We start from the raw sequence: 24,212 nt of genomic DNA on the forward strand, positions 1-24,212 counted from the left end.
TGGGCTCAGCTGACCGAGGCGCCCCGCGGTGATTGGTCGGCTGGCGGAGGGGGCGGGGCCGCGGCGGCACGGCTCGCGTCGTGCCCGGGGGCTGCGGTACCGCCATGTCCCGGCGGGACGGCCCGGCCGGGGCCAACCTGAACGCGGAGCGGGAGAAGATCCGCCGCGAGATCGAGGAGCTGGAGCGCAGCCTGCAGCTGGACGTCACCAGCGTCGATGTGGCCGTGTCGGACTCCAGCCTCAGCTCGGGTACGGGGCCGCAGCCTGCGCGGGGCACGGCCCTCCCTGCGGGCCCGGCGGGGCGGGGGAGGGCTCCGTGGGCCCCTTCGGCCCCCTCAGGGCGGGCGCAGCTGCGCCTCGCCGGGACGCGCTCGTTTCCCGCTGTCCGAACGGACACGTGCGGAGGGGCTGCGTCAGATTCCATCTCCGCACTGACAGCGGAGCCCGGTGTTGCTGCAGGGCTGCTTGCAGGGCGTGGGTGTGCTGGGATGCACGCTGTGCCGCTGCACCACGGTGCTGCTCTTCTGTCGCTGCACTTATCCGCAGCTGTTTTACTTAGCATCAAACGAAAAGCAAGAGCGTGTCCGGTGTAGAACTGAACGTTATTCTTACTCAGCAGTAATGGCAGTACCCACAAACCCCTAATAGCCGTGTGTGAGGTACCCTGCGGTGCTTCATTCTGCATGTTTTCATTGAAAAGCCCCTGGTTGGAAGTGTTTCCTCCGCTACCACTGACGTCTTTGTATTTCTGTGGTCCAACAGACGATGCTGAAGGTGACAGCTCGGATGCCCATGCAGAAATGGTAACTCTCTTTAAGCATATCTTTGTATCTGCCTAGTGAAGGGAGCAGGAAGAAAGGCTGTCTTATCTCCACCATTAAAGTGGAGAATTGCTTCAGTAGAACAAATGAGGTAGAAATCAGAAGGCATGGTCCTGAACTGTGTGCTTAGCAGGCAGGGGGACTCCAATGTACATATAAGTGTTCTGTAGTTTACTTGCAGTTCTGCAGCATCAGAATGGGTTTTACCAGGGCTGGGAGTCAGATGTTATGTCAGACAGTGGGCTGAGCTGATGGGAAGGAGGAAAGGGAGCCGGGCAGGGCTGGTAACCGCCTTTGGGAGTGCTCAGAGCAGCTGTCAGGGAGGGAGTTATGTGCTTCCAGGTCTTTGGGAATCAATTTTCAACACAATGCCAGTACTTGCTTTTAAAAGCAACCGTTCCCTCTTCTGTACCCTTAACTCCTAAAGGAAGTGGAAAGAGAAGAGGACAGCAGTGATGATGATCTTGAAAGCAGTCTGCTGGAAGATCCAGAAACGTGTCTGCAGATGAACTATGTGTATCAGGAAGTTATCCAGGAAAAGATTGAGGAGGTGGAGCTTCTGATTGCACAAAACAAAGAGCAGCAGGTGAGCAAAACAGATGTGGAACAATCCCGTGCCTTTCAGAGTTACCTTTTGCTTTCATCCTTTGCCTGTCAACCACAGTGCAACTTCCTAGGACATTCTTAATGTATGAGAGGTACCAGTGCAGGGATCAGCTGCAGCAGTGATAGCCCTTGTTTATTTGCTGGTGTAGCATTCATCTTGCTTGTCTGGCAACCAGGATACAGAGGTTCGTGTGTCAGTTCGGACCAGTGTCACCTGAATACTGACCTTTGGAAGGACTTATTTTCATGCAGTTTCCATGATTTCCTATCACCAAAAATGCTGTCACTAGAGTGTATAATACCTTATGGTGTAGCTTATTGTAGCAAGTCAGTGTATGTGTGGGTATTTATATATTTATGTTTCTCATTGTACTACACAAATGTGTGAGCTTCCGAGCCTTATCTTTCATACAGGCACTAAGGTGCAGTCTGGTGCAGCAAATGGTTTGAATGACTCATCTGCTGTTCACTGAAATTAGAAAATTCAGAGGAGGTACTGACAGTGTTTAATTCTGTTATTGCAGAAGGAAATCTTGTGTGAGCTTGATGGCAGGAAAACAACAAGGACAGGAGACGGTAGAAATTTACCATCAAACATATTTCTGGGCCATTTTATGAAACCATACTTTAAGGACAAGACAACAGGAATTGTAAGTAAATAGAACTGACATTGATTTTTTTCAGTGATACGTTTAAGTTATAGCTGTACTACAGCTGTGTTCCATTCTGACTGTGAATGTCACTCCTGAGTTTACAGTCTCTTATGTTTTTCCTCACCTGTTGCTCACTTACCCTCTTTTGGAAACATTTGTCCCACCTCTGTCTGGCTGTGACATCTGAGAGTTCTGAAGGGGGCATTTCAGCCATGTGGCAATTGAACATTTTCTTTTTATTTTCAACTTAATTTTGATTATGCTTCATCTCTACAATCCAATTCCACTTTGTTTAAAGTTCTTGTTGACTTAAAGTTTGTTTCCTGATGTAAAGGTGACTGAGCAGTTCTCGTGTGACAATCCACACACATTTGAGTTATCAGTCTTTTTGGTAGCAGCTCATGATGGAGTTCTAAGGAGAATAAGCAAGTTTTCCATGTATCTGTTCTCATCTCTATTAGGGCCCTCCTTCCAATGAAGATGCCAAGGAAAAGGCAGCTCAGGGCATAAAATCCTTTGAGCAACTGCTGTCAACAAAATGTGAGTAACTGTATGTGCTGTTCAGCGTTCTACAGGAAATATAATGTGTATGTAATCATCTTACCCATTTCCCCATACCTGTATTTAAACATCAGTGCTTACAGTACTTCATACTTCAATTCACAGAAATAGTACTTCAAAGTAAATGGGAATTTATGCATTTATTCACTGTAGGATTAATGCCTTCCTTCCTTCTTTCATTTGCGTGTGTTTTGATGCATCATTCCACATCACCCATGAGTGCTCCAAAACCAGATGGGATTGTGCAAGGGGAGTGCTCAGATGGGAGAAGAGATGCTTGGAGCTCTGGGTGTTCCATCCACCTGGGTGATGGTTTCATTGAGGTTTCTTTGGAAGTAAAACTGAGCAGGAGGTTGCAAGTTGTGCAGCTCGGACAAGGCATTAGTGGTTTAGATGGGCAGCAGAATGAATTTACCTGGCTTCTTATAGGCCATCTGCAGAACAAAGTTGTGTAGGTAATGAAAATGAGCTCTTACTGAAGATGTGGGGAGTGCTCTGGCAGTGGTTTTGCACTGATGACGGAACGCTTGACTATTTTTGTTTTGCCTAGGGAAAAGCAAAGAGAAGGTGCTACTGCAGAAGTCAGTTGTAAGTGACCGCTTGCAGCGCCTGCTACAGCCCAAGCTCCTGAAGTACGTACTGTGCCATGTCATGAGAGCGTTGCAGGTGAAGTAAGGAGGGAAAACAAGTGGAGGTTCCATTGTCCTTCAGCGAGTTCTCATGTTAACTCATTGCAATGTCAGTAAGGTTGCAAAGCACGGCACGGATGCTTTGTCACTGTTGAGCCTGGGAGGCCTGCTTAGTGATCCCCAGATCCCCTGTCCTGTGGGCACCAGCACAGACAGTGACACTGTTGTAGACAGCAGCATTTCCATTCTTTATTGACATCAATATTTTGTGTGTGTGATATTGAAGAATCAAGGGCTTTAATGTTCTGACTATAAGCAAGAGGTTACAGCATTCAGGTTGCGCTGCAAAGGCTTGGTGATTATTTTGCAGGTAACCAACAACAGAGGAGGTTTTGTATTGAAGATACCGTGGCATTTTATAGCCCTCTGTTTCCTCCTGCTCGTGTAATGGTATAACCTAAAACAGCCTCAGGGCTTGAAGCTGAGACTGTGGTACGTTGCAAGTGAGTCATAACAGCGTGTCCTTTGAGAGATGTATGTGCCTGTAGCTGGTGCAGACTTAATTTGTTGCTGTTGCAGCTATCACTGAATCTCTCTGTAAATACCAAAGTGATTAATCTGAGACCTGTTCTGGGTCAGCTGTTTGCATTGAAGCAGCAAAATAGGACGAGTTTGCCACGTGGGAGAACCTAGAAGAACAGTCTTGCTTACTGTGGGAAATAAGCTGAAGGAAAGAACTGTACTTGTGGGGAAGACTCTTTTGCTATATGTCTTCTGATGCCGTTGACCTCCTTCCCATCTGGTCTTATTAAGTAATGTTGAAAATGTCTTTGAACAGGTTGAGTTACTCGAATCAGAAGCTGGAAAATGTCAAGACTGAAATGGAGAAACAGATCTTGGAGAAGCAAATCAAAGAAGTGGAACGGGAAATAGAGGCAATTAAGTGAGAAGTCTTCCTTATAAGTTCTTGATGAAAGTGCAAACCTGTTCTGGGAGGCTGACTTCTGTAGTTCCCTCCTTCCTTGGGTGCTTCTGAGTGTGACATTGGGAGAAGATTTTGTGCAAGCCAACACATATAAAGCTATGAAGTGTTATTCAGACTTTACAGAGCTCTCATATCCGTAGCTGTTCACTAAGAGTCATGCTTTGTGCATTTATATTCAAGTAAAATTATTTTAAGTCCAGTAAGGAAGAAACCTTGTTTGTGAGCTATCAATGTTAAAGAGCCTGGTGCTGTGAAGTAGTACGTTTTGGTGGAAGTTAATAGCAGGTGAGAGGGATATGATGACGAAAGATCAGGATGAGAAAGTGGCTGTTTAATGTGGTGTTTTCTTTCTCTTTGTATCTTCTGCTTTAGCCAACTTCCAGAAAGTGACTTGTTAGGAGGCAGATTTGATGAGCATGACTGGGAGAAGATTGCAAACGTTCATGTGAGTTGGTAGATCAGCTGTTGTATTCTAACATCTGTCCCCTTTCTCTTGAGAATTGCCTGACCTGCTGTCATTTCCATCCACTGATCCCCTCATGCCCTTCTGTAAGTTGACTGTTGTGTGATCTCAATATGGTAAGCATATAAGCACTTAAAATTGGATATCCCTGGTTAAATCTGATGCTTTACTTCTGACAAAATTAGCACCAAGACACGCGTGGAACACAAACTGTATTACACATAGCTGGGCCAAACATCTGGGCAGAAATGAATGCTGACACAAGACAGAATAGATTTCTCTCTCTCTCTTTTAGTTTGATGGACGGCGCAGTTCAGAAGAGCTGAAGAAGTTTTGGCAAAACTGGGAGCATCCAAACATCAACAAGAATGAATGGACAGAGGAGGAAACAGAGAGGCTGAAGGATATTGCAGCTAAACGTGGTTATTTGGACTGGCAGACCGTAGCCCAGGAATTGGGGGTAAGTAGTTCTGAGGCCAGAAACATGAGGTGGGAAGTCGGGTAATTCTGATGGTACCTCATCAAAAGTTTTGGAAAACAAAGTTAATATTAATTCATTAATGCCTTTGTGAGGAGTATTCAGGAACAGTACCAAACAATTGGAAGTTTTGCCCTCTTGCTTCTGTCCTCCTCAATATCCAGCTATCTAAGCAGCTATGTTTTCTTTCCACGAAGACAAACAGGACAGCTTTTCAGTGCTTGCAGAAGTACCAAGCCTATAACAAAGACTTGAAAAGGAAAGAATGGACCAGAGATGAAGATAAGATGCTCTTAGAGCTTGTTCAAGAGATGAGAGTGGGAAGCCATATCCCATACAAGAAAAGTAAGTGACCTACAAAGGGAATTGTTCTCCATTCACATGTGATGGTTTCTTGATTTCCAGCATTGTGTGTGTTAATACCTCTGCATGCTGGAGCACCTGGCCTGCTCTGCTCGAAGGAATTACTGATGTTTTATTTGCTATGAGTGTTTCCATTTCCATGATAGTCCCATGTTTTATACCTAGATGAGATGCAACAGAACTATGACCCAGTATGTGTATGTATGTCAGTATCTATATAAGGTACAGCAGTGCTGTGGCCTGGGATGTGTGTACATGTGTGTACACACATTACAGTACCTATACTGGTTTCTAGAAGAGTTCTTTGTGAGCTCTCTGTGGGATTACATTGTAAGTAGTGAGGACTGAAGGTTAAAGTAGTAACAGAGTGTTTTCTGGAGTCCTAAATCCCAGCCTTTGTATAACAACATCCGATGCCTTGAATTTGTTGGGTGTGTATTAGAGCTGAAACGTTTCTTTTGGAGTTCTGTTGCAGTATGAATTGTTGGGTTGCTGTGTCTATATTGGTAATACCATTATAAATAGTAGCAATTTGTGTTTTCAGTTCTTGTTGTGTACCATTGTCAAAGCATTAAAGCTGAGATCTAGATGCATCTAATGGCAATCTACTGTTTGCTTGAAAAGATTGCAGTTCCAAATGTTAGTAAGTGAAGAAATATTGCTTGCAGCAGAGTTGAAAATACACCTTTCCATTTCTAGTTGCCTATTACATGGAAGGAAGAGACTCTGCCCAGCTGATTTATCGATGGACAAAGAGTGTGGATCCCAGTTTGAAGAAGGGGCCCTGGACACCGGAGGAGGATGCTGTGAGTTCTGCTCTCTAATTCTCTAGAACGACGGTGTGTGGAAGGTTAGATTTGCAGTGCTGCATGGTTACGTACACGTGAGCTTTAATGTTATACTAAGGAATGTAAAATGGTCTGAGGTGGGCAGTTTACAGGTTGGGACGTCTTAACTCCCAAACACCTCTGGACCGAGACTTATAAGTCTGTGGAAACATACAGCTGCTGCTGTTTTAAGCTGTCTAGAGCTATTACTGACAAAGAGTTTCAACTCTTCCTTCCTGTGATTAACACAGATGCTGTTGGCTGCAGTTGAGAAGTATGGAGAGCGTGACTGGTATAAAATTCGGGCAGAAGTGCCAGGGAGAAGTGATGCTCAGTGCAGTGACAGGTAGGTACAGTGCCTGTAACAGCTGTGCCTTCAGGCCTGTTGTCCAGAGCCAAGCTACAACTCATTTTACAAATGTTTGCTTTGCTTACAACAGGGTCATCTTAAAGACTGTCATGAATGTGGTTATGGTCTAAATACAATTCCCACGGGTCTCTAAAGGCAGTCTCTAAGCACAGCCTTTGTTTCCACCTGAGTTTGCCTCTGTAGTTAGAGAAGGTAGAGCTGACATTTGAGTTTAGCAGGGAGAGTGATGCTCTGTTGCCTGTGGCGCATCATTCCTTTGGTATAGCTGCTGGTGGCAGAGCAGTAGTTGGAGGGGCTGTTGTCCTAAGCAGGGCAAAGGGATCCTGAAGTGTGAGTGCATGCAGGGAGGAAAGGTGGTCATTCGTGTATGGGCTGCACAAACAGTCTGGTCAGTCACTTCCTGCAGCTGACACCGGTGTTGTGAGAGGTGCTGAGGCATCTTCAGCATTGAACCCAGCTTCAGGAGACCACATGCAGCATGTTCTCATTTCAGTGATCCATTTTACAACTGCTCATTACAGTTTTTAACCATGTAGCTTGATACTCCTGTGATCAAAGAGATTATAAGTGTGCTGTGTTACAGGAACAGTAATGGGTGCCTTAGAAAAGGGGAAGATCTGACTAAGACTGCTGGTTGTGTTCAGCCTCAGATTATGCAGCTGATCAGTACCATATAAATGAAGTGAAACATTCCTTACTTTAATGTTTTTCATTTGAAGGTACTTAAAAGCATTGCACCGTGATGTAAAGAAAGGCAAATGGAGTTTAAAAGAAGAAGAACAACTAATTGATCTGGTGCAGAAGCACGGCCTGGGTGAGTTTTCCTGTGGCTTAATTTTTAGCTCAGGAAAGTAGTGTTCATTATTTGAGTTTCTTCCTCTTTTCTTTTAAGCAGTGGCAGGCTCTGTTTCGTGCTGATGGTTTCGAGCTTCCTTACATGGAGCAGCCTTTTCCTTGGAAGTTCACTTATTAAGGAGCTGCGTAGCAAAGGGCCGCGTAGCTGTGTCTGTCACAGCTCCACAGAGCTCACACAGCCTCTGAAAGAGTTCTCTTACTTTCTCCAATACTATTTTTCAGCATTAGGTTTTAACCTTTCAGCCTCCATCTGAGCGTGCTATTAGTGCTGTGAGGAAGGGGGATGTAATGCTGCCAGGGTTTTGGTCACTGGTACGTTCATTTTAGCTTCTGACGTTGGCTGAGTGTATGGCAGAGCAAAGTGCAAAGAAATCTTAGATAAATCAAAGGTGAGGATTAGGATTTTATCATCTATTCATATATGTTTCTCTGCATAAGAGTCAGTTACTGTAAGTATGTATGGTGTTCTGCCCTGAAAAGGAAGTCAATCTCTTTTCCCACCCCCTACTCTTTTACACTCTGAATTTCACAGCACTCCTCTCTGTGTATGATGAGCTTATCAGGATGGGTGAACAGTTCTCCTGCTGGATCTTCTTAGGTGCAATCTAATGCAAGACAGACACTTTCCCAATCTCACTAACAACTCTAAAATAGCAGAAGGCTCAGTAGGGTATGAACTACTCCAAACCTTTTTAGAGATGACGCTCTCTTATGTAAGTGTCACACTTGCACTGCCTCCATCAGACTGTATTAGCTTTGCTTACAGCTTTTGGTGCTACTGAAGTACAGGAATCTTATTCATGAAAGCATTTGAATATAAGTATATACAAGTTCTCCTATGTTTCAGTAAAATGTAAATCAGATGTTTCCTGAAGTGAGGTGCCTTAGATTCCATGAAAACATACAGCGTTGCAACTTGGTGCTGGTCTGAGGAAGTCAGTCAGACTATTGTTTAAGGAGGTGCAGCATTTCTCTGAGTGACATCAGGGAGGCTTTGTGTGATTTAAATGTAGTTTAAAAAACAAAATAAAATCAGCCCTCCGCTCCGACAAAGACATAAACCCGTCCAACCAACCCTCGTTTTAATCTGAGTGCTGACATCTAACTGGCTTTGTGGATGAGAAGTACTCTCCCTTCAGTTGGTTGCATCAATAGGTATGCTCTACTCCTCTTCCTTTTTAGGTCACTGGAGTAAAATAGCTTCTGAGTTGCCACATCGGACTCGCTCCCAGTGCCTGAGCAAGTGGAAAATCATGATTGGGTCGAAGGTATTGTACGGAACCCTCCTGTGTCACAGTCCCATCTCTGTAATTAAGGTTCTCTAACCTGAAAGTGAAATCCTATGAAACGAGTGCCACAGTTGCCCTCGATTTTGCACAATATTTTGTCATGAATGTTTGTGGTCTAATTAGTGAGGTGTTAAAGCAGCCTTTTTTTTTTCTGACAGAATGAAATTAAAAGTGTTATATATTTGTACGTTATCCATAACTTCCTTATTGCCTTGAAAGGCCTTTAAAGATGTTATATATGCATATACTTACGTTTTCTTGCATGTACCTGTTGAGCTGCCAGTTGTGGTATGAGGTACTCCATAAATTCTGTATGCTTAAGACCACCTTAAAAATACCTTTGTGGTTCCATTGGTGAAGCACAAGCAGGTGCTGCTGCACCATCCATTTTGAAGCCCCTTTTCTTTGATAGAATACTGCCCCCCAAGGCTCTGTAACTTACTGCTCTGAGAGATGTGCAAGTCAAGGGTGAGCGCTGGCTGAAGCTGATCTGTGCTCTTTTTGGCTAAAAAGAAACGGTCCAGGTCAGCGAAACGCCAACATGCAGAGGAGAGTTCCAGCTGTTCAGAGAGCAGCAGCGAAGACGTAGAACTGGATTTATCAGACACTTCTGAGGAGGAGAAGATGAATAAGGAGGAGTGCACCTTTCCCAGCATTGATCTGTGGATCCCAACGCAGACAGATGTGCTGGAGTCGTGCCAAGGAAGGCACCAAGCTTCATCTCCTTTCTCTTTTGGGAGTGCTAATGCGAGGACAAGCAGCAGTAAAATTCCAAATGCAAGGCGTGAAGGAGGTGAGGAAGGAGCTAATGCTAAAGCAACAGAACTGAGCACCATCCTGAGGGGAATGGCACGTCCCCATTCAACGGACATCACTGTGAAGAATCCCAAAGAAGAAATTAACAAGGTGAGTCCTGGGTTTCTCGGTCTGTTTTGGATGGAAATTGAGCTTAGATTAGAAACTGCCAGGAAGAGCATTTGCTGCAGTAAAGAGAGCAATTGATGAGATAAGTGGATGGTTTTTCCCACCTGTTAGCTGCTTTCTCACTGTACCATTGGGGGGTGCTGTTGGAAACTGAGCTGTGTGAATAAACAGAAATTCCTGGCACTGCCCCATCCCTGCCACATCGTGCCTAGAAAATAACTCTTCTTCCCTACCCACAGTGTCACTGACACAAAACTTTTCCCATATCTTCATAAAGCAGGATTGGCTGCTGAAGTAACTCCCTTTCCTCCTTTGGCAGGGTGTGTGGATAATCCCAGTAACAGGACTGTTGAGAGCTTTTGCACCTTTTGCGAATAGCATCAGCACAAGTAACTTTCTATGGTATGCTTTCCCTTACACCTTCCCTTGTGAACTCTTTTTAAGGCTTCCAGGTGTGGGAAGCAAGTGCTGCGGGTTACCCTGGAGGATGTGAGAAGAGTGTTGAGAGAAAACACGTGCTTTCAGAGGAAACGTGTAAGTGCCTCTTTTGTCTCATCTGCTTCTGTGGCATGGGCACTGCCAAACTGTATTCAGTGGAAAGTAAACATAGAATCATACGTCTTATTTTACTGTAGTCCCAAGAGGAAAAGATCGTAGGGCAATTATGAAAATAAATAGGGACTAACTTTGTTAGAACCTTCCTAATTGGAACTCTAATTACGTGTTTGTTCATGCGCAGCAGTCAAAGCTAATAATGTCTTCTGCTGCCACTTTAACAAAGACGTCTGGAGTTGGTGCATCTGCTGCTGAGAAGCACAGGGGGCTGTGGAGCACCATGGGGAAAAGTCGTCGTCAAGAGAGAGCACGTTGGAGAAAAATGAACCTTGACAGAAAACTCCTCATGGCAGTGACACCTTGGGTGGGCGACGTGCTATTGCCTTGCACTTTGCGAGCTGGGAAGATGGCTTTTGATCAAACAAAAGGTAGTGGTAACCCATCAGAGATAGTACTCCTTTGTCTCCGTTTTCTGGCACCTTACAAGTGACTATTCAGCTGGTTTTTGATGTTGGGCCTTCTTTTCTAGCTTATTCTATTCAACAGAAGCTCAAGTCGGTCAGTCTCTCCAGCACTCCCCTGTTCACACTTTTCATTCAGGTAGGTTTTTCTGTCTTAATAGCATTATCTGCTTTAAAGGAGTGGTAATCTTTATACTTGATGCTTAGAAACAATTATAAATATTTCATTTAAATTAATCTTATTACTAGATTAATCTGTTCTCTTGGCTTGCGTATTATATTTAGTAAACCCTGCATCCATTCGAATGCTGTCACAGTATTCTGCAAGTGTGAATATGTACCCAGAGTCTTTCATGTGAAGCCTCTCCCATCCTCCTTGTCATGTTGCTGGCTCTACCAACACGTTCTTTTTCTGAAGCAAGCTGTAATGAAATGCTTATCTTGCAGCTCTTTCGGATTGACACCAATGGCTGCATGAAGATCATTCGGGAGAGAAGGGCCGATGCAGCGAGGCCTCAGCAGGTATCGTACACCAACTATTTCTGAGCTGTTCCCATTGGAGTCTTGACTAAAATAGAGGCTTTTCAATGAGTGTGGTGAGTTGGTATTGTTTGTGTGTTACCAGGTGATTTGGGATCAGAAGCACAATAAAGTGCTGCCTGTGTGGCCATTTACATAGGACGTTGACAGATGATGCTTTGATTGACATCTGTGCTGTTCTCATGATCTTTATATGTCTCAAGTATAATTTAATTTTTTTTATTATTATTATTTTTTGCAGGCTTCCCAAAACTTGGAGTCTTCTTCAGGTACCTACCAGAGCATTTGTTTTTATGATGCACGGGAACTTCCATTTAATGTCATCGTCACTATATTAATAACCAATTGAACTGAAGGAGATCTTTGAATGAAAATATACTGCCCTGCTCCTTTCTGGTAGCTCTTGGACCTTTCGGTTATTGGCTTAATACAGTAATCTTGGTAAGGACTGGCAAAAAATACTACTGAAGGGCTGTGGGCTCGCTGTCGTTGTGCCTGCCTGACGGTCTGTAGGTTGTCACGGTTAGACTTCTCTAACAGTGTACTCACAACACTACAGTGTTATAAGAACTCCCACAGTCAGGAATTTTCCTACTTCCTATGCTGGGTAATTGATATCTAATAGGTACAAAATAGCATCTAAAGCCTTTCTTCCTTTTTGAAGACTTGTTTTTCTTCCCCTTTATTCACCTTATAGGCAATGCATCGCAGCCTCCTTCCAATACGCAGAGAGCTCTTCCAGCTCTCCCATCTCCTCCAGCTCCTCTAGCCCAAGCTCACAGGCAGAAGCCTAAAACTGTCTCAGAATTGCTGAGAGAGAAGCGGCAGATGGAGAAGCAGCTAAAAGAGAAAGCTATGCAGACAAAAGTGTTTGTTGCCCCGCAGATGATGCTTTCAGGGCCTTTGATAATCCAGCACCCTCCGCAGCAAATGATTCCTTCTGCACAAGTGGGGAGCAAACCTGGAGCAGGTGGCTCTACGGACAGCCAAGTACAATGTGTGTCAGCTTCCCCATCGGCGTTTACTTCTGTTGCAGGTTCTGCTTCTACCCCTGTTGTGCTTGAAAGCCATTCTCCATCAGTGCCAAAAGTTGGGGAGCTCCCTGGTTCTTCACAAGAGACAAAAGTGCAATCTAATAAGGAACTCAATGAGCAAGGTCCACAAAATACCCCTGAAAGAGGACTTTTTCCAAGCCTGAATCCAGCTGCAGCAGGAAAGGCCCCAGATCGAGGAGGGTGCAATGCTCAGGTCCTAGCAGGTACCTCAGCTCCAGTAGTGTTCCAAAATCAAGCTTTTGTGCCACGTCGAGTCACGGTGGTGCCTTTTGGCATAGATTCTGGCAACAGCAAACTGTCTCTTCCTGCACCAATTACTTATGAACTGACTCATTCTGGGCCAGTCAATCTATTGCCTGCTCTTCTAGCTCCACAGCCTGGCTCCCATTTGACTCCTGACAGTATGCTGCCTCTCACGTGGGTTGTAACACAGCAGGCTTTGCTCTCCAGTGCTGTGCAGGCTGTTGTGGGTGTTCCCCAAGGTCTGCAAGCTATTGTGAGGAGTCAAAGTCAGGCAAGTGTGACATCCAGTGGCAGTGTCTCTGGTTTAGGAGCGCCTCCTGTATCCTCTGGAGTAAATATGCCTCACCCAAGCCATGCAGAGACAAAAACAAATCCCCAGTTAGCTGCAGGGAGCCCAGCAGGAAAGACAGCTGGTGTGAGCCATTCTGCAAGTGTCTTCCCTGTGAGCTCAGCCGATCCTGTGTGCAGCGTATCTGGTGTTTCTTCTGCTACGTCTGCACACTCAGATAGTTCCTCCAAGACTGTTGATTCTTCTGCAGCTCACAATGCTCTTCCAGGTGGTGCACCAACCCTGCATGCTCAGCTGCTGCCCCAGATGCAGCTGCCTGCAAGCACCGAGGGGTCTGATTCCCGCTGTGTGACGGATGTTGTTAGCTTGGGAGAAAAACAGGACTCGTCTACAACAAATGGATCGTCTTCCAACTCAGATGTCCTTCATAAAGGGGATGAGCTCCAGCCAAGAGCTTCAATTCCTCATAACAGTGTCGCAGGGAATTCTGAAGGCTCAGCTGACCAGGGGTTGAAATACAGACCTATTGCCTCCAAACCACCCCCTGAACAGACTGAGAGTGCTCCACCCCAGCCAACCACTTCTAGTGCAGAAAAGACTCTGCTTGACTACAGCCTGATTTCCCTTGAAGATGATGAGCTAGTGAAGGAATGGCTGAGTGGGAAGCAAGGCGTCCAGGTACCACCACTGCAAACCAGGTTGCCCTATTTCCCACCTTTTTTGTGCAACTTAAAAACCCTTTCAAAGCTACTTCTGCAGAAGGCGGCTCTGGAAAAGCAAGCAGCACGTTTTCTGTCCCCTGATGGCAGTCAGACTGAGGGTGAGGTTGACTTGAATGCTATCACGAAACTGGTGCATGAGAAACTGGGTGATGACCCTGCTTTTCTCCTGCTGAAAGCTCGCTTCCTAGCAGCCTTTACACTCCCTGCTGTACTAGCAACTCTGCCTCCTCCGAAAGTGGCAACAACTCTGTCAGCCAGCAAGAGGGAATACGGAGAGAGTGATGAAGAGGAGTGGCAGAGTGAGGAGGAGGCGTCTGAGGATGAGAGCTGTGGGGATGAATTAGATGCACCGTCGGATGAGACAGGTGGTGATGAGCCTGGAGACCGAGATGCTGATTTTCCAAGTAAGGTAAAGGAAAGCTGAAGTCTCACTTGTGGTAGGTGCAACCTCTCCAGCAAAGAGTTGTGTCCAGGCAAAGAGAAACCACATCAGGTGTGTTCTGGCCAGAGAGCAGTGACAGGATCATACTCTGTAGGAAGAAGTGCTGGTGTTGGCTGAAAATTGTGTGTGTTTGCAATGCTTTGTGTTTGCTGGGATTGTGGTAATACAGCGTTGTGTCCCATGCTTAATTTTGAGTGCAAATGGAGTATTGTTTTAAATCTTGCTGTGCTAATTAAAATAAAAAGATGATTGAAAGGGTTTTCTTGCAAATTCTCCTAGCTTTTGTGCTGCTGTGCAAACAGTCTGTTCCCCTTATGTTGCAGGGCATGGAAACTGAAGACAGTGCTGCACAATCCATCGTGGGCACCTGCACTGATGGGACTGCCAGTGTTCCCCAAATCAGGAGAAGTGTGCGCATCAGGAAGAGGTTCACAAAGAGGAGGAGGGTGTGAGGAGGTAATGTTAGTAACTGTTCTGTGAACCTTGTATTTTTTTTTTCTTTTAAAGAGAGAACCTGAAATGCTTTTGCCTGTGGCACAGCCCAAACAATGAATCATGACCATAGGAGAAGGTTGAAATGGTTTTGACTTCCGTTCCGTCAGGACGCGGTGTCTGCACTCTCTCTGTTAATCATACATTAAGAGTAATACAGTGATGCTGGGGAGGAGGGGAAGTTGGTACCTATATTTAATATAGGTGTATATATATTTTTATATATACACACCTATAAAGCCATGAGGCTTAAGTATTTGGCAGCCTTTTAGACCCTGTTGCCGCCTATTAGTATTATAGCTAGTTGATATAATGAAGCCCTGGATGGTTTCCTTTCTGTGTGTAACTGGGCAGCTTCTCAGCTATACAAGCGCAGTGTCTTAATATGTTGAGGCCTATAGTGAAATGGACCAAATGAGCATGAATGCCATTGATTTGCTTGCTTGTTCAATGAGATTCTGGGTTGTTTTTTTTTTCTTTCTCCTTTAAGACTGGTCTTAGAAACTCAAAACTGTTTGCTTCCCTATTAAAATAAGTCCTGCAGCTAAGAGCTGTTTGTGCTGTGTTACAGGAGCTCCTTGAAGGTCTGCCCTGTGACACAACAGCAGGAGATGCTCTTTGCATTGTTCACTTCTCACACTTGCAATGAGCCGACCAGGCAGAGCTGGGGAGGAGAGGGAAACATCTGGGCTGGTTTTCCCATCACCTAAACAAGTCTGCTCATTTGGACAAGCTGCAAGTAATGAAACAAAACTGCTGCAGGGATGTCTTTTAGGCATTCTGTTCTCTTTCAGCCTAACATTTGCCATGAGTGCTGTGGGTAACAATTGTTGGGGACCTGGGGAAGCCAGCAATGATAGTTATTTCCTTGTTGTGCTCCCCCCTATTTATGTGAATGTTTTCCTGTGTTCAGAATACGTGGTTCATTGAATGGTGTTTTTAATGCTGTAATGATGTTTTGTTTGACAGCTGACTGAATGCTGCTCAGTAAGAAGGTTAATTTTTTTTTTTATCAAAATGAGTCTCGAGTACTGGTTGAAATACAGATGTTTATTTTTCTCATCTAAACTGTTGATGTCTTCTGTGTTTTTTATGGTAAATAGTGCTTGTAATAATGTGTGGATGAGTGAGATTGCTAATGAGAGAAACGAAGCTTGCAAGCTACATGAAAGCAAAGCAGGCAGAATGTGGAGAATGAATATGCATGTAGCTACAAAGGCAGGACTGAACCAGGCTTGGATTCTTCCCTGATTCTCCCACAGCCTTCCCATACAGCCATCAGCAAATCACTTAATAAAAGCTTGTTTCCTCATTCACAAAACAGCAATTTGTCTTACAGAGAGGTGCAAGGCTAGCTGAGTCAAAGCTGGTAAAGATCAGCTGGGAAGGTGCTGCAGAAAGCTTCACCCACTGCATTGCCCGCCCTCCCCAGGGTCACAGCAGTGCCTTTGGTGTACTGTGAGGTGCGACTTTTCTGAAGCCCCTTTAGGAAGAGCTGCAACAGAGGGGCAGTGGGCCATTAAAAACACACTAATTGGATACTATGCGATTAGTGGAGCAGGAGGAAGTACCTTGAAATGGCTTTCCTCTTGCAGCATGCTCTATCTTCCACAAACCACTATAGCTAATGCTTTTTTTTCCGAGAAGTTCACACAGCAGAAGCTCTGCCCACTGCTCTGTGTGCCATTCACCACAGGACTGGTACCATCCGGCGCTGGTGGTACGTGTGGTCTGTGCTGGCTTTGTCCTCTGAAGTAAGCTGGATGGACATGTGCCTGTGATTTTTCACTCTTAATCTACGCAAAGAAACTTTCCTGACCGTAGCTGGTACTTCTGTGGTACAGATTGGACAACCGAGGCACAGTGAGTGTAAGATAAGCGACGCTGGTGATTTGCAGCGTCATCAGCTTTCCTCCTCCTCCCCCATCATCCCTTCTGACTTCCTTTTTTCTTCTCTCCCTTTTGTATCTCGGAGTGTAGCTGAGTCGTTTCCTCTTTTCTCACAGATTGGCTCCTGGGATGACCTACTGTCCCGTAGCATTAAAGGAAGGCTGCAGCCCAGGCAGGTTTCTGTAGAGACAGGACCTGAATGAATGTGCTCAGACCAGGAGAAGAGGAGTGAAGGCTTTTGTCTGCACAAGCCCAGGTTGGTCCACATCATGCAGAATGATTTATATTGACAGATTTTTGTGTTATTAGATTTCTGAGGGGAGGGCGTGCTTCTCATCAACAGGGGAATGCTTTCCTAGTGATGATCTGCCGGGGTTGCTTTGATGTCAGGCAGACTGAGGTGGGCTTTTTGGTTTGTTTTCTCCATGGTAATAACTGACCTGTTAGTCCTGTGTCAGTCCAGCTCACTTTTGGAGTGCTGTATGCTCCCATGCAGGAGCAGAGAAATGAGTGCTTGGAGAGTAAGATCTGTGTGAAATCTCAGCTCCTGTGTAGTCAGAACTCTTCCCCTTCTGACTCCAGTTAAACAAAACAGCTGTAAACATGAATGCTGGGGCTGCTGGCAGATACTGGAAGTGACACAGCTACTGCAGCCAGTTCATATGTGTGACGTGAGCATAGTAATTAATGAGCAGGATTTCAGGAGATGCTCATTATGGAATGGTCTTACCACACAGGGGAAAAGAGGTAAAAAATAATGCCAGTTTCTTATTTGAATTGATCAAACTGACTTTAGATAGAAGTCTGCACACAGAAATGTTGGGTTTCCTGCTTTTGTTTACCTGCTTGTTTCCTACCTGTGGAGGAGCAGTAGCTGAAGCTGAGAGGCTGCACAGGTGAGATCTGTGAGGTGGCCATGAGAGGCAGCAGAACTCATGGAATTAAATTCAATACTGTGTGCTTGATTTCAACACCACCACCCACACTTTCCCCTATGCTTTGAGTCTGCTTTTTTTTTTGTTTGTTTGTTTCCTGTATGTCTTTTTAAAGGAAGGACGAAGCAGCCCACTGCTACTTCTCGCTCACCACCATGCTGGAAGAAGATAATGATGAGACGTGTTGGAATAGCCTGGAAAACTTTCGGGTGAAGCTGATCTCAGTGATAGATCCTTCTCGTATAACACCTTACCTTCGTCAGTGCCAGGTGATAAACCATGATGATGAGGAACAGGTTCTCAATGACCCCAGCCTGGTCATGCGCAAACGCAAAGCAGGTGGGTGAAGTGCAGCCCTGGCTCTTCCAACTCAGCCCATTCTGTGATGGCATACCGTTCTGCCTTGGGTATCTGGGAGCAGAGCCTCAAACTGCAGAGAAGAAATTGCAGTGCTCCACTTTAACTTAAGTTAAGTGCCCTTCTGAGATGAGGGTTTTGCACCCGCTGTAGTAGAAGCTAGGTACAAGGTTTAGTGTTAACTGTTCCTTCACAGCTGAAATACTCTAGTTTTGTTATCCAGCGTTTGAATTGTGTGGGAGATTTGATCACAAAGACACTGTGTGGGGAGATAGGAGCAATTCTTTGTTCTGTTAGAAATGGGTAAAGAGAGAAATGAATTAATAGAATATTGCTGTTTGTTCCAGGTGTTCTTCTGGACATTCTACAGCGAACAGGGCGCAAGGGCTTTGAGGCATTCATGGAGAGTCTCGAGCTTTACTATCCACAACTGTATAAGAAAATAACTGGGAAGGAACCAAGCAGGGTTTTCTCTCTGATTATAGGTAATGTTTGAGTTCTGAAATAACACTTTTTAGTAATAAGTGGGTGGAGATCTTCGGGGCGGAGGGGGTGTTGTAGACAGGACAGCAGTTACTGATACTTGTCCACTCAACAGACACAGCTGGGGAGTCAGGCCTGAGCCAGCTCCTGATGAATGAGATTACGAAGCTGCAGAGAACAGTGCAGGAGGAGCGGCAGAAGGCCCAGGAGCTCACCGTGTGGCTGCACACCAAAGAGAATATGATCAGAGAGATGTGGGTGAGGGACAGCCTGCTCCGCAAGCACCAAGAGCGGGTGCAGAAGATGAGGGAGGAGAGGGACAGTCTAAGCAAGGAGCTGCGGAAGTGCAAGGATGAGAACTACAACCTGGCAATGAGCTATGCCAGACAGAGCGAGGAGAAGAGCAGTGCCCTCATGAAGAACAGGGACCTGCTCCTAGAGGTGAGTGACCCCGTTCTTAAGCTACCTCCTTCTTACTTGATCCCTGAAGGGCTGTGCTGTGCATCAGATGTGTCTTTGCCTGGGACAGTGTGGCCTAGTCTATGATGAGGTATTGTGCATATTCCTTGGCAGGTGGTATGTCTTAGTGGTCCCTGGCTCAGCCCTGTAGGCCCATGTATTACAAGCTGTGCTCTGAAGAATTAAGTCTTCCCCTCGTTTGAGGCTGGCCCCTCTCACAAAGGCAGTACAGAACCAGCCTGTTGTACCCATTTAGCACAAAGGCAAGTCTCAGCTCCCCAGAACACCAAACTTCATGAGGAAGATACAGTTGGGGAAAGGCTTGCACCATGCTTGTCTGAGGAATGGGGAACTCTGCCACGAGAGAACTGCTTTTGCAACCAGACTTTTGTGGCTGTTACTGATGAGCTCTGAACCTCCTTGTAGATTGATAGCTTGAAGCATAGCCTCATGAAGGCTGAGGACGACTGCAAACTAGAGCGTAAGCACTCGATGAAACTGAAGCATGCCATAGAACAACGTCCGAGCCATGAAGTGATGTGGGAGATCCAGCAGGAGAAGGAGCTGCTTTTGGCCAAGAATCAGGAGCTGGAGAACACTCTTCAGGTTGGTGGGGATTCTTTTATACAGTCATATACAGAAATGATTCTTTTGTACAGTCAGTGCAGTGATGTGATTGTACTGAATACTTTGAGGGTCAGTTATGGCCTTGTTCTCCCAAGTCATACAGAGAGAGCACATCAGACTTCAGAGTTAGATGGTTGCTGTATCTCACATTCTTCTTTGTCCAGCAGGTTGCCAGGGAACAGAATTTGGAGACGAGTCTCTCCCATGAGACTGTGCAGAATGACTGCAGCCAGGTGCTGGAGCGCCAGGACCTGCTGAACACCCTGTACCACCTTCGCAAGGAGCTGCGCCAAGCCGAGGTGCTTCGAGACAAGGTGTGTGGTGCAGTACAAATCCCTGCTGGGGGTCAGTGGGGGTGAGATAGGCAGATTAAGCACTTAGTGTCTTACCAGTGAAGCACCAGAGCCTGTCTTACCAGTGAGGCACCAGTCCCTGCTGCTTCTACTCTAGGGTCTGTGTTGCAGTTTGAGGGAAAAGGCGTGTTAATATGCCAGTGGTCTGTGTCTGTGATGTTAACTGTGTTACCTGTTGATGCCCATGCCTCAGCCTGCAGGGTGATGGGAGCTTTTATCATGATTGTCAGCTCAGGTACATGTAAATCTGTTGTGTTAGCAGCCTTTCTAGTCATACTACCCAGTCGTCTTGTTGGCTTTGCTCCAAAAGGGCAGTCTGGGCTTGATAGTGCAGGGAAGTCTGTAGTGATCTGTGGTATAGAGCAGAAGTGGCAAGCTTCTAGCTTGGGCTCACCTCACAAGCCGTGTCTCAACAGTATGCAGAGGAAAAAGAAATACTTGAACTACAGTGCACATCTCTGAGGAAGGACTCCCAGATGTATAAAAAACGGATGGAAGCTGTCTTAGAGCAGATGGAGGAAGTGGCTTCGGAAAGAGACCAGGTGATAAAACGTTCCTCTAGAAGCCACTGCTGATCCCTGGCTTGCTGCTTGAAGCAGGCAGATACGACCCTGAATGTGGTGGTGTGTGATGTGCTACAATGTGTTGCCTCTTACACCAGGCACTGCTGACCAGAGAACAGTTCTACACACAGTACTCCAAGAACCTTGTTGAGAGGGACACCTATCGGAAGCAGATTCGGGAGCTGGGGGAGCGATGCGATGAGCTGCAGCTGCAGCTCTTCCAAAAGGAGGGTCAGCTACTGGCTACTGAAGCCAAGCTGAAAAGACTGCAACTGGAGCTGCCTGCACTGGTATGCCTGTGGGGTTGTCATGCGTATGATGAGTTGGAAAGTTGAGTCTAGGACTCAAATAAGACTGTTTTGAGCCCTTGAGACGTAACCAGTCTGATTTCAGCAAGCAGTGGCCACCTGCTTGGGTAACCATTTCTGTGCACATGCTGTTTAGAAAAAAGGAAGACATGACAGTTCTTATGAGCTCACCCTGGTTTGCTGAAGCCTTACATGTGTGGAGTGCTTCCAGAGATCATAAAGGTGTTGTCACCTACTAAAGACTGAGCTCTGGAGTCTGTACAAGCCGTTTGGATGAAATAGGAGCAGGGTATGAGAGTCCATGGAATTAATTTAGACATCTGAGGACTTTTAATTAGTGTGGCATCTTATGTACTTTCTCCAAATGGTCAGATGAGTGTAGGTCTCCTGTATATTCCATTACTGCCATTTCCTTGCTCATGAGGAATGATGAACTTACTGGTTTTATTTCAGACTTCTGACCTGGATGACACCTCCTCCAGAGATTCCCAGGATGTGAGTAGGGTGCCTTGTTTACGTTTTATTTTCTCCTGGGATGGTTTCACATTCCTCAGTTGTGGTTAATTCCCGAAGTAACAGCAGTCTGCGCTCCATGGGTCAGGCTCATGGCAGGGACATCAAGTCCAGAGGTAGCAAAGCAGGCTAACAGCTAAGGGTAGCTTCTCCTTGTGTCCTGAGACTTCTAAGCTTGGGGATGCTGCTGTGATGAGATTTGTTGAGTCCAAGCAGACCAGAAGGTTCAAATTATTTTGCATTGCTTCTAATGCCTCTCTTGTGAGAGAACAGGCAAAAATAAGTATTATCCTGAGAACATGTGTGGTAAAGGGTTTTTTTTTTCAACTCAGTTCATAACTTAATTGTGGTAGAGGTTGTCACATTGTCTGGAGACAAAATGTATGAGGCCACAGTCATGGAGGATAAGTCTGTGTGTAGATACGCAGCTTCTAGTTCAGAATGTTTCCTGTTTTGCTTACAGCAAGATACAATGGGGGAAGGTCGGTTATATACCTGTGTTGTCCTGTGTTCCTGCAATTGTTCCTAGCTGCTGCCTGAGAAAGAATAAGGAGTACTTCTCATGATCTTAATTTGTTTGTGTCCCAATAGCTTACTCTTCATGGTCATCTAGACGAAGATTCGCACCTGACTAAAAGTAAGGCTTTTATTGGGGAAAACATACAGTACAGTTCTTGCCCAGTGTTCAGAGGGACAGGGACAGACGTGCTTTTTATTTTAGTGCAGAAGAGGTGCATTGACTGAGGATTCAATTTGTGAGCAATGCTTCTCAGTGGGCATGCCTGGCACCTCAAGATGACTCAGAATAGGTGCATGTAAATCAAGGCTGCTTGAACTCCAAGGCACTCTGCCTTCCTTCTCACCTACAAAAAAGGAAAACATGCTCCCAGCATCTGAGAACAGTGAATACTTGTAGAGCTTTTTGGAGGGAAGAATCTCCACGTATTATTTACTTTGTGGTCTCTGAAATGGTCTTTTGTACAGGTGAATGACTTGGCAGAAGTGGTGTTGTTTGACCACCTTAGGTCCTTGAGTCTTTGTTCAGTCATCTGCCTTCTGAATTTGTCCAGCCAAAATCACCTGGTACTCAGTGCCTTCGAGAAACAGCTCCTGGGTGCCTCTCCTTCACACAGTCCCCTTGTGTTCCATGCTCAGCTCAGCCACAGACAAGTGTCCTTCCACCCCAGCTGAACCATGTGTCTTTCTCCAGAGACATTTCTTTCCTCTCTTTTGTGAACATAGCCTGCAGTGTAAAAGCAGAACCATGTAATTAATACTGGCCCTGGTTCTGTTTTTGTGGCAGCCCCAGTGGAAATGATTCAGCAGTGTGCAGAAGAATAAACAGGGTCCTTTAAAGCTTGAGATTCTCCTTCAAAACACATTGCAAAAGGAAGGAAACAAGCAAAGATCCTCTCCTGAAAGATTGAAGCTATCATTCATTGAGATGGGAGATTTTTCACTGAAGCTACTACACTGAAACAGAAAGCCTTTTCTTGCTCTGTCTCACTCAGATCAAAATTACCTACCACAGTATCTGATCACTGCTTTAGGAGCTTTGCTAAAATACGATCTGTTGAGTATCTTAATATGCACATCTGAGCTGCTGGGGAACAGGGACAAATTGTGATTAATGTTCAGTGTGATTTCTTATTGTTATCTCCATTCTTCTTAGTGATGTTAGACAGAGGTGCTGCTCTGCACTGGTTCATTTTCTCCTCCACAAGCAGAAATTAGACAGATGGTGTCTCTGGTGATCCTATGGGGAATTCCATCACCCTAAGCAAGACTCAGAGGTCAAGTAAAATGAGCAGGGTCTTGTGCAATGATCACAAGATTGAATGCTGAACGTTTCAAGGCCTGGGTTCAGCTTGCTGTTGATGCTGTGTACTGGTGGGCAGCTCTCACAATACAGCTATGGCTCTTTGGTGAACTGGTGGAAGGAGAAGCTTCTCCACCATGGCAGCTGTGACTGAAACTGTGATTTGTTTTCTTTTCTCATAGAAGACTGCTGTAAAGGACAAACCCAGCAATTCAGCATGCAAGAAAGCAATCTGACTGCAGAGTCACCCACTGTAAGAGCCCACAGAGGTTCTCTTTAGCCTGGCTGGGGTTTGTAGTTTTTCATGTTCTTGTTAATGATGGATTTACCAGCAATGAGGGGCACGGAGGCAGCTGCTGCTCTTCCAGAAAGCTTTTTGTGCACAATGGACCCTCCAAAAGGGTGAACTCTGAACCGCAGAGCGCTCATCTGCTGCCTATTCCTCAGCCTAGAAACCTCTGCTTGCTTCTGGCCTTTTTCTCTGGACGTGGACGTTTTGCAGTGTGTTTGCAAGTACCGCTGCTGCTACAGGAAACAGAATTGCAGATTTGCAATTGGGAGGGAATAATAAGCATGGCAAAAGGGGGTGTGTTTGCCTGCTGGACGCAGCAGAGGACAGCCCAGGAAGGATCCTGCTGCACTACAGGCCTCAGCAGATACAAATGCTGGCTCTACACCCTGCAGTACTGCCCAAGGGCCGGGCTGTGGTAGCAACCAGCTGCTCTTTGTCACTTTAAGGCACAGGTTTCCATTTTCTCCCCTTCATTTCAAAGCAAAAGTCTGTGAGGGGCTCATCAGCCTTAAAAGGGGGTCATCTTTACACAGCCGCTGTGCCCAAGCTGCTACAAACGCCCTCATTCATCTCCTCGCCTTTATTTTTCCAGTTCGAGGAGTGCAGCTCAGCCCACGAGGAGCTGTCCGAGAAGGAGCGGAGGAGGATGAAGGACTGCTTTGAGCGTTACCGCAGGTCGGGCCGCATCCCGCCGCCCCCCCCCCCATCCCGCGCTCCGTTCCCGTCGGGCTCCGTTTCACGCATTCCCGTTTCCAGGAAGCGCGCCCTGCGCAGAGCGCCCGCGGGCCGCCGCCCCGAGGCCGACTGGGAGCCGAGCACGGGCAGCGACAACACGGACACCGAGGGCAGCTAGGGGCCGGCCGAGCTTCGAGTTTGCAGCTGGATCCGTCAATAAACAGCTCTGGGTTTTTGAAGCGGTGCCGTCAACGTACACATGGGGAAGGCGGTCTCTGTGGGACCGGCCGCGCAGCGTCAGCGCCGCCCCCTTCT

The 24,212-nt window shown here is 46.0% G+C and overlaps 2 protein-coding genes across 11 annotated transcripts; both read left to right on the top strand.

Moving 5' to 3' along the window:
• Positions 1 to 60: 60 nt before the first annotated feature.
• SNAPC4 (small nuclear RNA activating complex polypeptide 4) lies at positions 61 to 16,770 on the top strand. Of its 4 annotated transcripts, none has more exons than XM_046901958.1 (23): positions 61 to 249; positions 763 to 803; positions 1,249 to 1,407; positions 1,952 to 2,077; positions 2,542 to 2,620; positions 3,192 to 3,273; positions 4,109 to 4,213; positions 4,628 to 4,700; positions 5,014 to 5,178; positions 5,394 to 5,541; positions 6,259 to 6,365; positions 6,638 to 6,732; positions 7,476 to 7,570; positions 8,794 to 8,879; positions 9,414 to 9,806; positions 10,269 to 10,358; positions 10,564 to 10,807; positions 10,909 to 10,979; positions 11,288 to 11,362; positions 11,622 to 11,649; positions 12,078 to 14,098; positions 14,455 to 14,587; positions 16,630 to 16,770. In XM_046901958.1, the coding sequence occupies exons 1-22, from the start codon at positions 105 to 107 to the stop codon at positions 14,581 to 14,583; spliced, it is 4,557 nt and encodes a 1,518-aa protein (XP_046757914.1). In that variant the 5' UTR covers positions 61 to 104; the 3' UTR covers positions 14,584 to 14,587; positions 16,630 to 16,770. The 4 variants fall into 4 exon arrangements, with proteins under 4 accessions (XP_046757914.1, XP_415416.4, XP_015135283.2 ...); XM_415416.8 differs by lacking the exon at positions 16,630 to 16,770 and adding an exon at positions 15,195 to 15,691; XM_015279797.4 differs by lacking the exon at positions 16,630 to 16,770 and adding an exon at positions 15,195 to 15,691 and having other exon boundaries at positions 10,567 to 10,807.
• On the top strand, positions 16,616 to 24,133 carry CARD9 (caspase recruitment domain family member 9). Of its 7 annotated transcripts, XM_015279806.4 has the most exons (14): positions 16,616 to 16,769; positions 16,857 to 16,913; positions 17,564 to 17,787; positions 18,153 to 18,290; positions 18,404 to 18,729; positions 19,174 to 19,353; positions 19,539 to 19,688; positions 20,144 to 20,269; positions 20,389 to 20,580; positions 21,052 to 21,093; positions 21,703 to 21,748; positions 23,113 to 23,183; positions 23,815 to 23,897; positions 23,979 to 24,133. In XM_015279806.4, exons 2-14 carry the CDS (start codon positions 16,897 to 16,899, stop codon positions 24,073 to 24,075), a joined length of 1,692 nt encoding a protein of 563 aa, XP_015135292.1. In that variant the 5' UTR covers positions 16,616 to 16,769; positions 16,857 to 16,896; the 3' UTR covers positions 24,076 to 24,133. The 7 variants fall into 7 exon arrangements, with proteins under 7 accessions (XP_015135292.1, XP_046757918.1, XP_046757916.1 ...); XM_046901962.1 differs by having other exon boundaries at positions 16,616 to 16,913; positions 19,542 to 19,688; XM_046901960.1 differs by lacking the exon at positions 16,857 to 16,913 and having other exon boundaries at positions 16,660 to 16,769.
• The last annotated feature ends 79 nt before the right edge of the window (positions 24,134 to 24,212 follow it).

The sequence above is a fragment of the Gallus gallus genome, chromosome 17 (assembly GCF_016699485.2).
Source record: "Gallus gallus isolate bGalGal1 chromosome 17, bGalGal1.mat.broiler.GRCg7b, whole genome shotgun sequence".
Taxonomy (NCBI): domain Eukaryota; kingdom Metazoa; phylum Chordata; class Aves; order Galliformes; family Phasianidae; genus Gallus; species Gallus gallus.

Bases quoted from the DNA above. Each gene is read 5' to 3' on its own strand.
- CARD9 (XM_046901960.1), top strand. From the start codon at position 16,717: ATGTGCTCAGACCAGGAGAAGAGGAGTGAAGGCTTTTGTCTGCACAAG. The intron at 18,730-19,173 runs GTGAGTGACCCC...ACCTCCTTGTAG, and splicing joins ACAGGGACCTGCTCCTAGAG to ATTGATAGCTTGAAGCATAG. The intron at 23,898-23,978 runs GTCGGGCCGCAT...TCCCGTTTCCAG, and splicing joins TGCTTTGAGCGTTACCGCAG to GAAGCGCGCCCTGCGCAGAG.
- SNAPC4 (XM_046901958.1), top strand. From the start codon at position 105: ATGTCCCGGCGGGACGGCCCGGCCGGGGCCAACCTGAACGCGGAGCGG. The intron at 804-1,248 runs GTAACTCTCTTT...TAACTCCTAAAG, and splicing joins CGGATGCCCATGCAGAAATG to GAAGTGGAAAGAGAAGAGGA. The intron at 2,621-3,191 runs GTGAGTAACTGT...TGTTTTGCCTAG, and splicing joins GCAACTGCTGTCAACAAAAT to GGAAAAGCAAAGAGAAGGTG.